Source organism: Apostichopus japonicus, chromosome 13 (assembly GCF_037975245.1).
Source record: "Apostichopus japonicus isolate 1M-3 chromosome 13, ASM3797524v1, whole genome shotgun sequence".
NCBI classification, from domain to species: Eukaryota; Metazoa; Echinodermata; class Holothuroidea; order Aspidochirotida; family Stichopodidae; genus Apostichopus; species Apostichopus japonicus.
In genome coordinates, this window is record NC_092573.1 from 17,005,984 (window position 1) to 17,020,937 (window position 14,954).

The 14,954-nt window shown below is 39.2% G+C and overlaps 2 protein-coding genes across 4 annotated transcripts in view; one reads left to right on the top strand and one right to left on the bottom strand.

Moving 5' to 3' along the window:
- The window catches only part of LOC139979209 (uncharacterized), a 182,176-nt gene that overhangs the window by 102,616 nt on the left and 64,606 nt on the right, over positions 1 to 14,954 (top strand). For both annotated transcript variants that reach the window (XM_071989968.1, XM_071989969.1), the window contains 2 exons: positions 6,199 to 6,426; positions 12,507 to 12,615. In XM_071989968.1, coding sequence (XP_071846069.1) covers positions 6,403 to 6,426; positions 12,507 to 12,615 — 133 coding nt within the window. In that variant the 5' untranslated portion in view covers positions 6,199 to 6,402. The remainder of the gene's footprint in view (positions 1 to 6,198; positions 6,427 to 12,506; positions 12,616 to 14,954) is intronic.
- The window catches only part of LOC139979202 (52 kDa repressor of the inhibitor of the protein kinase-like), a 168,954-nt gene that overhangs the window by 94,349 nt on the left and 59,651 nt on the right, over positions 1 to 14,954 (bottom strand). The gene's annotated exons all lie outside the window — the stretch shown is intronic.

The window sequence follows — 14,954 nt, forward strand, 5'->3', positions numbered from 1 at the left end:
GCTGCATTTTATTTTGTTCTTGGAAATTTATCGCCAAAGTTTCCGTCAAAACTGTCATCAATTCAGCTTGTTTGCCTCTGCTGTACAATATTGATAAAACAGTATGGCTTTGGGAAAGTGCTCAAACCGCTTTTTGAGGATGTTAAAGTCTTAAAAAATAAGGGGGTGACAATAACAACTTTAAACCAGGAGGAGTTTACATTCAAGGGTTGCATTAGTTTGGTTTGCACATCAGTTTAGAGGCTTTCAGCAACATTTTCATGCTGGTAGAATATGTAGATTTTGCATGGCAAGTAGTAATGACATTCAAGATCATTTTGATTTATCCAATTTTATTAGAAAGAACAAGTGTTGGTCACAAACATCAGGTTTAGTTAGTTATGGAAAATCGAGGTCTTAGGCATGTTTATGATGTAGCTTCTAAATCTGTTTTGTCAGATTTGCAATACTCTGATGTGATCAGTTGTCTACCACCTGATCCAGCTCATGATTAGCTTGAAGGAATTGTCCTAGAATTAATGACGAAGGTTGTGAAAACATTTATTCAGGAAGGCTTTTTCACTGTGGAATTTTTTAACAGTGCTTTGAGCTTTTTCCCTTCGGAAAATGTGATCAGAAAAACAAACCAACTTGCAACACCACTACTCACCTGGGAAGTTTCAACATCAACCAAACAGCATCTCAAATATGGTGCCTGATGAGATTATTGCCTTTAATCATAGGAAGCTCAATTCCAGAGTGAAATTAATACTGGGAACTATTTTGTCACCTATGGACATTTGTGAAATTACTTTTGCTCCCTCTATACCTTGTGAAATGGTTGCATACTTGGAATATTTGGTGCATGTATTTCTGGTTGCTCTGAAAGAGCTCTTTCCTGAAGATAGACTGGAACCCAAAAGTCATTACTTATTGCATTACCCTTATTCAATAATGAATTATGGACCTCTTGTTCACTGCTGGACAATGAGGTTTGAAGCTAAGCATGCATATTTCAAAGAAATTGCCAATAGGGAATAAACAGACTAACCAGGGAGCACCGACACACTTTAGCTGAAAAATTGGGTGTTCCTGCTATTTTTGTCTGACTCACATTTTTGATAACTATGTAACAACTGGCATCTACCCTCTAAGGGCTCATTTCCAAAATTACACACAGCCCCCACCAGAGGGCCCAAACATCATGTTTTGTACAGGGGGTATAGGGAAAATGGACCTTACATTGTATTTGGTTGCATTTCTTTATCAAATACTGTATTTCAGCATATTTAATATTAAAATGTTGCCCTATTTTTTATCTTTCATTTGAGTATACTTTCATTGCATTCCATTGCAAACATTTATCGCAGTGATTTTTTTAAGAAAACCAAGTTTGTACCAAATTTGCATCTAGTACAGATTTGCATCTGGCAACACTGTCCTGTTATTGCTGATGACCACCAGGGTACCACAGCCAGGTATACTTCACTAGTCATCCAATCTGATGAAGTTGTTAACCAAACTAGCTTTAAGAATTGCAGAATAAAAGTGGTGTATCAATAATTGTACATTGCGAAATAATTAAATATGCAATGTGCATGACAAAACTTGATTTTATCAATGATATTTAACAACTTTCTATATAATTATCCCAATACGTTAGTGTGTCTAGCAGTTGTGCTATGTTAGGCAAGGCTAGCCTAACATAGGCCTAAACGTTACTGGCTAGCATAAATGCAACAACTTACAGTATATATGTAGGTAGCAGGCAAGGATCCAGGATTTTGAGAATGGAAGGGGTAGGGGTTTCTGAACGACAAGGCGAAGCCGAGCGTAAAATCGTACTGGGGGGGGGAAGGGGGAGGGAAGGGGATGTGCCCTCTCATATTTGTTTAAATATTGATGCTCTAAAGTCTATGGTGCACTTGATCTGTGGGCAAGGGCGGATCCATAATTCTATGAAAAGGGGGGCCAAATATATCATCTTGTGATCGCCGTCAATGAGAGTGGTCTGAGGGGACTGAGGAGGGGGTCTCCCCCTCCCCATTTGAGAATATTTTGAATAATTAAGGATCCTTAAGGCTTGTATGCAATCTGCTGCTAGGGCCTAGGCTATGTTTTGCAACTTTTGAAGTAAATTTATGTTCAAGAATTTTCTTATTTGGGGGTTAGTTTTATATTTTCTACGTTCTGCGCAAACCAATAGTGGTGCTCTACTTAGATTCGGCCACCCCAACCAAAAATCCTGGCTACGCTATTGCTGGGGTTTAACTCCCCCAACCTCCGCTTCCTAAAGTTGTACGGGGTTGGGGGTGGGCTTCTCATGTTTTTCTTTAAATATAGATGCTCTGAGATGTACTTGATCTGCGGGCAAAGGCGGATCCTTGATTTAATGAAATGGGGGCCAAGTATATGTGATCGCCGTCCTGGGGAGAGGTCTGAGGGGAAGGGGTGTCCACATCCCCATTTGCGCGGGATACCAGGGGCAGTGTTGCTTGGTAGAGACTGGGCGGGTAGAATTCCTGATCTGAGAGAATTTGACTGGTATAACATGTTTATATCCACTTTACCGTACTACCATACAAGCAAATCTCAAAGAAATATGAGGCCTATATAAAATGCGCAACATAAATTGCGGCTCAAATATGATATGAGAGGTATCTGGAGCTCTTAAATCATGCTCCAAAATTTTGTTTTTGATAAAATAAATATACACAAACTAAGTGAACATTAGACAACATTCAGGATTCACGTTAGTGTGAAGGATTGGACGACACTCGCCTAGGTCTAGGATATCACCTTAGCCTAGCCTAGGCCTTCTACTACTGATCCCTAAATCAATGTACTTTCTAGCTACCTGCATCAAACTCACCCCCCTTCCCCTCCCACCTCAAAAAAATTTAAGGGAGGAACTTTCCCCAGTCTTTTCAATCCTAGTGTGAACCCTGGCTGCATTAGGGTCTAACAGGTTCCAATAGACTCTAGTCATGTTATTAAAAAAAAATAGATGCCAACTGGGTTAATATTCATTCTTAAGGCCCGGTCACACTATACCGATTTTTTATCGGAATACTATCCGATTTTCCCGGAGGAATCGAAACAGCCTGTTTTTCGTTCGGGTCTTCTAGCCACAGTGATAAAGGACCTGATTTGCTATCTGTTAGCCATTCCGATGTGGAATAGCCCTCTCCTAACTTTTGATATTGGCTCCGTTTCCTTTTATCGGATAGCTATCCGATTTCGCTTCCGATTTTTATCGTTTTTCGATGTGACGTCACTTCAGAATGTAGTCAGTTTTAGAACCCCTCAGATTTGGAGTAGGTATTCGAATATTCCACTGCATTCATTAAATTCACTACCACAAACCTCACTCTTCGGCCTAAAATCGGAAAAATCGGACCGTATTCCGATAAAATATCGCTGTAGTGTGACCGGGCCTTAAGACGGGGCACGGGGGCTTCTGGGGATCTAGATTCTGCCCTAGACTGTTTGGGCTAGCCAGGGTGATTTAGTTAGTCCACAAAAAAAGTTTTTACGCATGGAATTCATTTTTGTTAGTGTGTTGACGTGCAAGCAACGCCTTGCCGGTGTAGGAATATGTCAGGCTATAGCCTAATTAGTGTTTCCAATAAGCCGGGCTTGACGTTACTGAGGTGTATAATAGCTAGGGCCTTGGTGTGACAAATGGCGCAAGGCATACATGGAATGCACCCTGCATCAGGCTATTTATATCTGTGTGAGCAAAAGCCTTAAAACTACATGGATTGTAGCTTGCAGTTAATATACAACTCATGAGAATAGTCGACCATTAGGAGATGTGTGGGTGTGGGTAAGCTATGATAGGATGAGGGTATGAGCTAGGACTGTGATCCAGTTTTATTTTACATTTATTTATTTGTTTCAGTTACTTGTTCACTGTTTTAATTTTTCTTTTTACAATATCTTATCTGATCATGTTAACCAAGAGGTGTTTAGGTTACCCACATGATTTACACAAAGTTGGATGAGCCTTATAAAATTCCTCTTTTTTGTGGCATTCTTAATTCTACTTTACATGGACTTATATTTTATTACTTCACATTGTACGCTGCAAGTGCAAGCCTATATAGACTTATCAGTGGCTATGTGAGTATGTGACATAGTCGGCATAGTCACAGTGGCATCTCCCCACTCCTCTAGCGTCCCTCTGTTAAATATTGAAGCCAATTCATTCCAAATTCAATTTAAATCAAATATAACACTTTGTATTTCTTTGAAAATATTGAATGACGAAGACATCTCTTAAAGCGGGAAGGAGACACTGCTTTCCCCATCCAATAATTTGCACTGTATCCTCTTGAAATTGATCCAATCGCATACATGTATTACATTTCTGCTGAGTATCTGTTTGGCTTCGGCTACAGTTAGGCCTTATAAATTCATATCTAACAATCTTTTTAGGAATAAAAAATTCAACAATGCAAACTCCAGAGTGCAGCCACAACTGTAGTGAAGGAGTAAAAAATTATAGGTACTGTGTGATATGCCAAAAGAAGGAGAAACATTACAAGAATCTTCAAAACATCTCAGAGACTGGAATAATTTCTTTGAACAATGCAATTGTAGTATGTGAAGATGAAGTTGCAGGCAGAATCAGGCCAGATATGTGAAAATACTTAAAATTATCATCCCAAGTGGCATGGTCAATGTCTGAAAGGGTACGCAAACAACAGACGTAAGCTAGTTAATGAGCAAGGCAATGGGATCCATACACCAAACAGCCAAAGAAAGACCCATTGTTTGTTTCATTAACTTATATTTCATAGAGAAACAGAGTCACATATTTTCACCTATTATGTCTTATTGGCATTACCCTGAAGATCTTTTCTGACTTAGGGTCCGATTTTGTCTGAAGATACCTATCATGCTTATCACTGGAGGCTCTCCTAAAGGAGGGCTCTAATGACACAGGCTTCCCTTACCCCATTTATTCTCAAAAATTAGGCTACATATATGCAAACTGGCTGAGTTTTCCACCACCTCCCCCACCCCCATCCTAACAGTGAGCATATGTGACAAAGTTTGGCAGTATCACTTTTATCCTTATGAAAATGTATTCCTATGTTATATCCTTTCATTTGATACCCATTATGCCTTACTTTCATAAACTTCAGTTTTTAGTTTTTTCCCCAGCCCGGCCCCCCCTCCCCCCACGTTGCCCAACCGAGCCAATAGTGGGTGTAGATTAATATTTTCAGTAAAGGTTCAGCTCTTCAGCATAGTAACATGTAGATAAATATTCCTTGTGGTTTTTCCTTTCATTTTATATCTAATATTTGTTTTATTCATATATCATATGAATAACCATTTTGACCTTTCCCTGGGTTCCCCTTATTCATGGGGAATATGAGAGCATTGAGGGTTTTCACTCTCAGTATTGTGAAATATGGATTCCTTGTATCGTTTCCTTTCATTTGATACCCACCATGCCATACTTTAAATAATCTCAATTTTCACCCTCCCCACCCCATAGGGTGGGGGCTGTGTGAACATTTGAGAGTGAGCCCTTTCAGATTTTCATCAGGGTACCCTAGGCTATCTTTTAAGATGTAGCACATTAAAATAGCACAAGGAATAATAAAAATGTTCCGGTGCTCCCTGGTTAGACGGAATTAGTGTAAGACATTGGCAAGGAATCATCAATTAATTATGTGCTATTATGGAGCTGGTCAAAGTGACATCCAACTCAGGAGGGGACTTTCAAAAATTACATCAGTTTTGTGATGGGATTCAGAGAGTTTTGAAAAGTCAATTTCCATGCATTAAAGAAGTGTTTACATTAGCTTCTGTTGAATTACACAGTTCACTTTATGCAAAAGGTTGTTGCATGGTTCTAGGGGCAAGAGAAAAAAGGTTGCATGAATTTGGTAAAATACATGCAAAGGGTGGTACAGGTAATGTGTATTTTGTTATGATGGTTTTGCTCACTATTGGTTACAGTCGACATTTCCATAGCTATGTTAGTGTTTTCAACAAAAATGGGTCACATTATTTTTCTTGTCATATACCCTTATCAATTTACAAAACTCAGAGAATGGTAACACTTAAATACTTTGTTTAGAGAAATATTAATACTTAATCCAGAGCATCTCATTCCTTCTCATCGTTACTTTGAACTTCAAAGGTTAGAAGAAACAACTTTTTAGTCACTGTTTAGTTTCTATATAATTTTGTCTACAGTGAAGCACTTAAACAGTACCCCGTAACTTACGGATCCAGGAAAAGGGTTTTCTTATGTAGTGCAAGTGATGTAGAACCAGAAATCAAATCTCAACTTTGAATAAAGAAATTTCGGCTTCAGGTCATTGATAAAGACTGACGACTGGGTGGACATTGACGGTGGTATAGAAGAAGAGCAGATGAAAGATAAAGCAGTTAAACTGAATGCGACTGATGAAAGAGATGAAGGTAAGTATAAATGCTTCTTGTACACGATTGCAAAAAGATTGTTGTTCAGAAAAATTTGCCTATCAGGGGCATGTTTATTACCATGTCGTGAAGGAGCCTTACTTGCATAATGTGATGTGTGAACCCCATTTGGAACTTACTGGTCCTTGGGCAGTTCCAAGGATTTTATATGCACAGAAAACATTCTTGTATGAATGTGTGTACATTGTGATAACCCCTCCCCATAGCTTTTCCACTACAGTAGTGGAAAAGTTTTGGGATATTTGACAGGAGGATGTAACTATGTATATTTGAACTTTCTGGGAAGCTTTAAAATAAGAAATTATCACTGAAGCTATTCTGCAAGGGACAAATTGACATGCCAAAGTTGAATACCACTTGAAATTTTCATTGTAACAGTTTACAGTTAGCAATATCAATCAACAAAACTTTCCAATGAAATTGCTAATCAAATCAAATTGGTTACCAGCAGCATTGTTCTACTAAAGTCACCCTTCTTGAATATTCATTGTTTCCTAGCTTGTAGCAACGCATGTACTGTCTTGGTAAATGAAAGGTGTATTTTGTTTACAAATCACGCCTAGTGGTAGTGTTTTACCTCTTGCGTAACTTCTTGCGTAACTTTCTTGCCTTTACCACAAACTTCAAACTTTTGTAAAAGTCAAACTTTGTATCACATTGATTTTAGTACTCTTGAGGTATAACTCATCACCATGATGTTGAGATGTAACTTTGCATATAGTTTTCTATCTTGCTGAATCTGATTTGTTAATAATGGTTTTCAGAGCAATTTTTTGTATGTTATTGAGTGGGCCGAAGCCTAACAGCATGCTAGGGACAATGGTCTACCTAGGCTTCATTTGTATATATGCAATATTGGTTTGGTACATATAAGAATGTCAATCTTGTAATTGTGTTTTGAAAATTGCTTGTTTACTTTAACTTTGAGAAATTCATGATCAGGTTTAGTGGTTAGAGACTTATTTTCGACACTTCTTGTCCAGATTTGATCACTAAACTTGTTCTAGTTTGAGGCTTGACTTCTGTCAATTATTGTTCAGTCTAAATGCATCACATGTCAGTCACATGATTAATGTTTTATTAACGTATTAGAGCGGGAGCCCACAGGGTTTGGTTAGCTGGGAAGGTAACCAATTGCCTTGTACATCACAATATGTTCACAGTGCATTCCTGTATATGAAACCAGACGACTGGCAAACCGGCTGTGGTGGGTGTGGCTGGGAGAGCAATATTAAAGTCACCTTAAAGCTAACCTAGATCAGCTTTCATGGTAACCACATCGAAGTAAGTACAAATGTGTCAGGTATGGCCCCAAGAGCAACAAATGGCCATCGCCAGTAATTATTGGTGGTGGGGTACCTGCCAGTCATCAATAATTGACCCCTCACGACTGACCTAGGTCAGCTCATGAGGTAACCACTTGAAACCTACTTCAGATACAAGGGATGGGCATTGCCAGTAATTTATATTGGTGGGGTACCGAAACCTACTGGAAAATGATAGGTATCACTTCATATGTAAGGGATGGGCATTTCCAGAAATTTCTATTAGTGGGGTACCCCTGCCAGTAGACCCCAAAAAGGCCCATTCCCTCATTGACCTAGGTGAGCTTACCTTTACAAAATCAGTTAATCCGACCATCGACTCCCACACGAGACTGTCGAATCATGCTACAGTGTCATCAAGGATGCTGCATGCAAATATTCTAGCCACGCTGTACTAAAAACAGTGAACAAATTAAAGTTTACCTCTAATAATAGGTCTTCATATAGAGTTATTACACATACTGACATAGGGGAGGGTTATAAAAAGTCATAAATTTTTTCTTTCATGGCATGGAATTTTTTATACACAGAGGTTATCGAGAGGTCAAAGTCAATGATCAGAGTTTATATATAGTCCTCTCAAAGAAACCAAGTTTCAGGTCATAGGTCGTAGATTATTGTTTTATGGTTTTTCACAAAAAATGTCCCCATGCTAAAAGAAATTGGTATGGCAACAAAAGTCACAAACAGTGAATCATTCACCAGATTAACATATTTTTCCTTGACCCCTGGAAACAGGCTGGTGCCACTGGCATGAGTGAGCTATAATATAATGTGAGACAGTGGTTGGAGATGTTGGGACAATGGACAGGGGTACCCCACCAGTGGGAATTACTGGAAATGGCTCTCCTTAAATCTGGAGTCCTACCTATCATTTTCCAGTAGTTTTCAATTGGTTACACCATGAGCTCACCTAGGTCAATGAGGGGGGGGGGGGGGGGGCAATGAGGGGGGGCGGACTCTGGCAGTGGTGGCCCACCAATATAAATGACTGGGAATGCCCATCCCTTACATATGAAGTGATACCTATAATTTTCCAGTAGGTTTCAACTAGTTACCTCATGAGCTGACCTAGGTCAATGAGGGGATGGGCAATTTGGGGGTCTCCTGGCAGGGGTACCCCACCAATATAAATTACTGGAAATGCCCATCCCTTACATATAGACTCCTGCCAATCATTTTCCAGTAGTTTTCAACTGGTTACTTTATGAGCTGACCTAGGTCAATTCGCGGAGGTGCATTTGGGGGTCTACTGGCAGGGGTACCCCACTAATATAAATGACTGGAAATGCCCATCCCTTACATATAGCAGGGATGTAAGTCTTCCGTATTTTTATGGAAATGCTTTTTTTTTTAATTCCAATAAGTCTTCCGTATTTTTACGGAAATCGTTTTTTTTTTTTAATTCCAATAAAGTTCCACAAAATTGTTCGAATATCAAAGACACAACGCAGCAAAAATGCCTGGCCCGTTGCAGCAAGCTAACTTCAATTTTCACTCATCGATCACTCAAAATACCATTTCCAGTTTCGCATCATCGCATTGCACTGTACAACATTGTGCCATGTGAATATCGTTGCGTACGTGCGAACTTCAAATCGCTATAGCTCATTTCTGTCGTTGAAAAACCTTGCCTAATTCATGTTGATTGGACTGCTAATTAATATCTTCGTAACTGCTGGTGGTCGACATAAGTTTTGGAATTAACGCTTGTGTTACGAGGGCCCATTGTAGCCTAACGCTAGTCACTGCTAGTGAGAAACCTAATATTATATTGTGGAGAGTAATTGAAATTGCCTACGTGATAAATCAGTATTTGAGAAATTAGGTCGGGTTACCGTGTCAGAATGTTATAATACACGATTGTTCTGGTATATTCCTTATGATGACGCGCTGGTCTCGGGTTAACGTCGGTTTACGTGGAATCGCGTGTAAGCTGTGCAATCTTCGTGGATTCTCTGGAACGTTCGCGAGATATGCAAAGGACTTCCAAGAATAGAGAAACTGGGTCAGGTGTATCGAGAAAGATCTAGATGATTCTTGACATGGCGAATCGTATAAAAGCCCGCCCAGATCGGAGAGTTTCTCAGTTTCTGAACGAATACAAGCGACGACACTTATTATACCATTCTACTATATATCGTCAGTGCTCAACTACCAGTAGTTTCTGAAGGATTGAGATATCGATAACAAGATTGATTCTACACTTCCATTCAGAAGTTTGAAGAGGACTTTGCTGTGAAAGTACAGTTTTCCAGTGTTTATTTCGGAGAAGGTGAAGAATTTCTGTCTCCGTTGAGGAAGTTCGTTACGCCAGGAGTTGGTGGCTATAAAGCTGATTTTGGACTGACTATGGTAATATTTAGTCGGCGAGAAGTTCGACTTGTGCTTCACTCTATTGTGGCTGGAAGTCCGTCTTCTATTTTGGAGCATCGCCGGAAAGAAGGTGACTGCTGTTTCTGGGATCGCGAGAAACTTCGTCGAGGACCAGTGAATTTCGCGGTACAACGGACCGAGAATCGTCGTCATCAAGGTCGTGGCCGCTGAGGGATATCGCCGTTGGAAGAGACCAGTGTGTTTTAAAGTGTATCCTATCTTGTTAAGTTTGTGAGTAATTTTCTATATATTTGTAATTACCATTTGTTGTTGTTGGTTCAACCTCCATTGTTCAATATAGTCTACGTTCTCATTTAAAATCTCTAGACTTGTCAATTTGTCTGTGTTCCTTACGGAAACGAACCCAGGCTTGTGTCTCGTTAAAAATTAGTTATCGAGACCTCTCTCATTCCAACGTAACACTTGTGATATTTGTGAGCGGCGGAAATCTACGGGATACGCATATGAAAGTCGATATTTGTGATCGCATTCGAATGTGAGACTGTTTTTTATTCCGTAGTTCGCTGCGACGTATTCGTAACTTTGAGCTAGCCTAACATAATGATAGTGTGTAAGTAGTAAGAACTAGGGGTATGATGTGTTAGCGCTTATACTTCTAAGCTAGCCTAACATACAGTAACGATAGTGTGTAAGTAGTCAGAGCTAGGAGTAGGATGTGTTAGGACGGCATTCACCTGGGGTCTCCGAATATTTTTCCGGTTTTTTTTTTTGGCTGCACTTACATCCCTGATATAGAGTCCTGCCAATCATTTTCCAGTAGTTTTCAACTGGTTACCTCATGAGCTGACCTGGGTCAAGGAGGGGATGGGCATTTTGGGGGACTACTGGCAGGGGTACCCAACCAATATAAATTTCTGGAAATGCCTATCCCTTACATATGAAGTGATACCTATCATTTTCCAGTAGGTTTCAACTGGTTACATCATGAGCTCACCTAGGTCAATGAGGGGGGTGGGCATTTTTGGGGTCTACTGGCAGGGGTACCCCACTAATAGAAATTTCTGGAAATGCCCATCCCTTACATATGAAGTGATACCTATCATTTCCCAGTAGGTTTCAACTGGTTACCTCATGAGCTGACCTAGGTCAATGAGGGGATGGGCATTTTGGGGGTTTACTGGCAGGGGTACCCCACCAATATAAATTACTGGAAATGCCCATCCCTTACATATAGAGTCCTGCCAATCATTTTTTTCCAGTAGGTTTCAATTGGTTACCTCATGAGCTGACCTGGGTCAAGGAGGGGATGGGCATTTTGGGGGTCTACTGGCAGGGGTACCCCACCAATATAAATTACTGGCAATGCCCATCCCTTGTATCTGAAGTCCTAACCATCATTTTCCAGTAGGTTTCAAGTGGTTACCTCATGAGCTGACCTAGGTCAGCCGTGAGGGGTCAATTATTGATGACTGGCAGGGGTACCCCACCACCAATAATTACTGGCGATGGCCATTTGTTGCTCTTGGGGCCATACCTGACACATTGTACTTACTTCGATGTGGTTACCATGAAAGCTGATCTAGGTTAGCTTTAAGGTGACTTTAAAATTGCTCTCCCAGCCACACCCACCACAGCCGGTTTGCCAGTCGTCTGGTTTCATATACAGGAATGCACTGTGAACATTGTGATGTACAAGGCAATTGGTTACCTTCCCAGCTAACCAAACCCTCTGGGCCCCCGGTCTATATTGTAACTCCAATTTTCTGAAAATAGTCATAGTGCCGTATTAATGATAGAAGTTCTTTGCAAGCATGAAAAGTCAGCAATAGAATTAAAGGTACATGAGCTGTTCAATTTGGCTTATTTCTAGGAACTTTTGGATTTGGTTTGAGCTTATAAATATCTCTACCTTGTTGCATATTTCCTTGAATTTCAGTTTCATTCAGTTTACTAATAACCTGATATGATAATACTTTTGAATGTATTGACATATTTCATGTTGCATCATATTTATAAATGTTTTCCTATTTTGTTTTAGAGTGAACACCATTTCACACTGTTGCTGTTTGCTCCACCGCCCTTTATTTTTATTCTTATGCTTATACCATGGAGGTTTTTACCTCCATGCTTATACTTACACTGATTTCTTTGAAAGGACTAATCACCAGTGATATTCTGGAACCATAATAGAGAGATGAAAGATAAATTTTGCCTGTTGGTTTCATTTTGTTCGAGTCTCCACAGCAGTTTAAGATTTAATAGTAAGTAGCAAGTTGCGATGCAAATCCAGTTATTTTGTACTGAGCAACACAGATTTAACCCTTACATCCTGGGGTTATGCAAATTAGAAAAATAATTTCTAATAGATATTTTGGACACTTTCATTTCCTTTGTCAGTTTCATGCGTCAGTGCCTGCTCGTTTACAAGCTCTTCAAGCTCAGATGACACCATTACATTGGTTGGAAATGAAAAAGATGTACCTTGTACCAGTGATGTTTCAGACAGGTAAGATATGAAACATTTTATGTTTGTATTATTATCCTACATTGACCACAAAAAAAATGTAACATTTCAGAGCTTATAAGCAGTTGCCCCAAACTAATATGCAATATCAGCTAAATCTTGTAAATCTCTGGTGCTGACCGTACGATTATATTTTATGGCATTTTAGAACATAAATATTGCATATAAAAGGCAAATCTAAGAGTTATGCTGCATAAATTTAACAATTCAGTAACAAAAACAGTGTCACATGAGTAGGAAGAGCCATAATAGAATTATTATACTAGGGTATACTAATTCAAGCTATCACTAAAATATTTAGGGTGGGGGGGGGGGGCTTGGTGGGTTTACATCAAGTCCCACACATTCCCTACAGAAGATCATGGCCAGTACAAAGCCCCTTATTTGAAGGGGCCATTTATTATGAAGTCACATTTTGCTCTGTACTGGCATGCATGTTCAACAACCTACAGCTGAAGTTGTGAAAATCAAGCTGTTCAACCTATGTCAAAGTATAATCTGTATTGTTCATATAAAATTTGTTTATTGAAAGTGCAAATTCTATACCTTGTTGGTTTCGATGAATATCGTAACCTTTGCATTCATGATGGCCTCTGTGTGTATGTATGTGGGTGTGCGTTTGTGACGCCCAGCTTGTAAACACGATTTCTTAAGAAGGGAATGTTGAACCAAGTTCATGTTTGGTGTGTAGATGTACCACATGAACATGTATATATGAATAGCTGAAATCATAGGCATGCGAGGCGGGGGGGGCAGACTGCCCCCCCCCCAAATTTTCAGAGGACAAGAAATTCGGGCAAAAGTCCTAAAAAATTCGGGCAGCCTAAGAGGAGAAAAAAATATATATATATATAATTATGCAGTAGCTTGCCCGAATCTTTTTAAAAGTTTTGCCCGACAATTCTGTGGAGAGCGTTTCATGTTATTTGTTTTGTGACATTAATATTAATATAGGCCTAATGATTTTCTTTATTTAGCATCATGTTGCCCGAATATTTCCGTGTAACACCACCGTAAGCGCAGCTCATCTGGGCTACCACGCTTTTTGCACTATCAAATTTTTTTTCTAACTAGTCAACTATATATCTGGACATCCCCGACATGAGTGTATATAAGAAACGTTTTCTTGTTCATGGATGGTGGGGGGGGGGGGGGAGTGCCTTCAAGCCTAGAAGTACAGGTTTATAATATTCTTTGTTATTTTTAGAGTTTTTTGTGAGACATATTGCAGTCTCATCCAACACAGCAACATTATCCCGCCTACGTGTCGTTGAACAATGTATGTTTTTCTGGAGGTAGCTGAGTACTGTGTTAAAATAATAAATATGGTAAATATATAAAGTAAGTATATAAATATAGCCTAAAAAATATTGTAAGATGGTCAGCTCTTACATAAAGTTTTCTGTTGTACTATAGTTTTACTTGTATATTAGTATTAGTGTACATAGGGCTATGCATTTGTACAGTGTGTGTATTTGTATGTTGCTTGTGGTGGTAAAAGAGGGGGATTAAAATCTCTCCTTCTGGGTTGCTAAGCAACTATCTTTGTTCTTCCTGGAAATTAGCCCTCACAGGAAATGGGGTCTGTGTATATATATTATAGGAACAAAGGGAGTTTTGAGGGTACAGTATAGGGAGTTAGGCAGTTGGCCACAAGTATTGGAGCAGGACAGTTGCAAAAGAGAAGATATATATAGTTTTAATGCTGGATAGTTTGTTTTAAACCTTAATTTACAAATCAAGTTACTGTAGTCCTTATTATTTTATGGAAGGAGTCATATTCACCTGACAGTCTGGGACACTATTTACTATAAAGAATATTATTTACTTAGAGGATATCATTTTACCATAAAGGATAGGCCGGGACACCATTTGTTATAACTGACATTATTTTACCACAAAGGATATACACATTATTTTACTGGAGGATAGCCTGGGACTCTATCGCTTATTAATTAAAGGACACTATTTCGTTGGGATCAGACATTAAACCATTTACCTGTTCAACTCTTTCTGATGTCGTGGAAGACCTGTACCTGATGTCACCAGCACGCAAACTCACCAGAACAGATTTATAAATTAAGTGTATTTACTTTACTTTTGGGTGCGCACCTCACTACTGTAAGTTGTTTTATTTAATTCTTTGACTGGGCCCAGATCAGCTGTACTGTATATTGTTTGTCATTCGTAATTATATTTTAATTTGATCCAATCCAGTTGAGTTTTCTATATTTTTTGTGTGTCTTGCTCTGTGTTTGGTCATCACACCAAACCCAGAGTTCTCTGATCAAGAACAAACATTTATTTTCAGTGGCTAACAC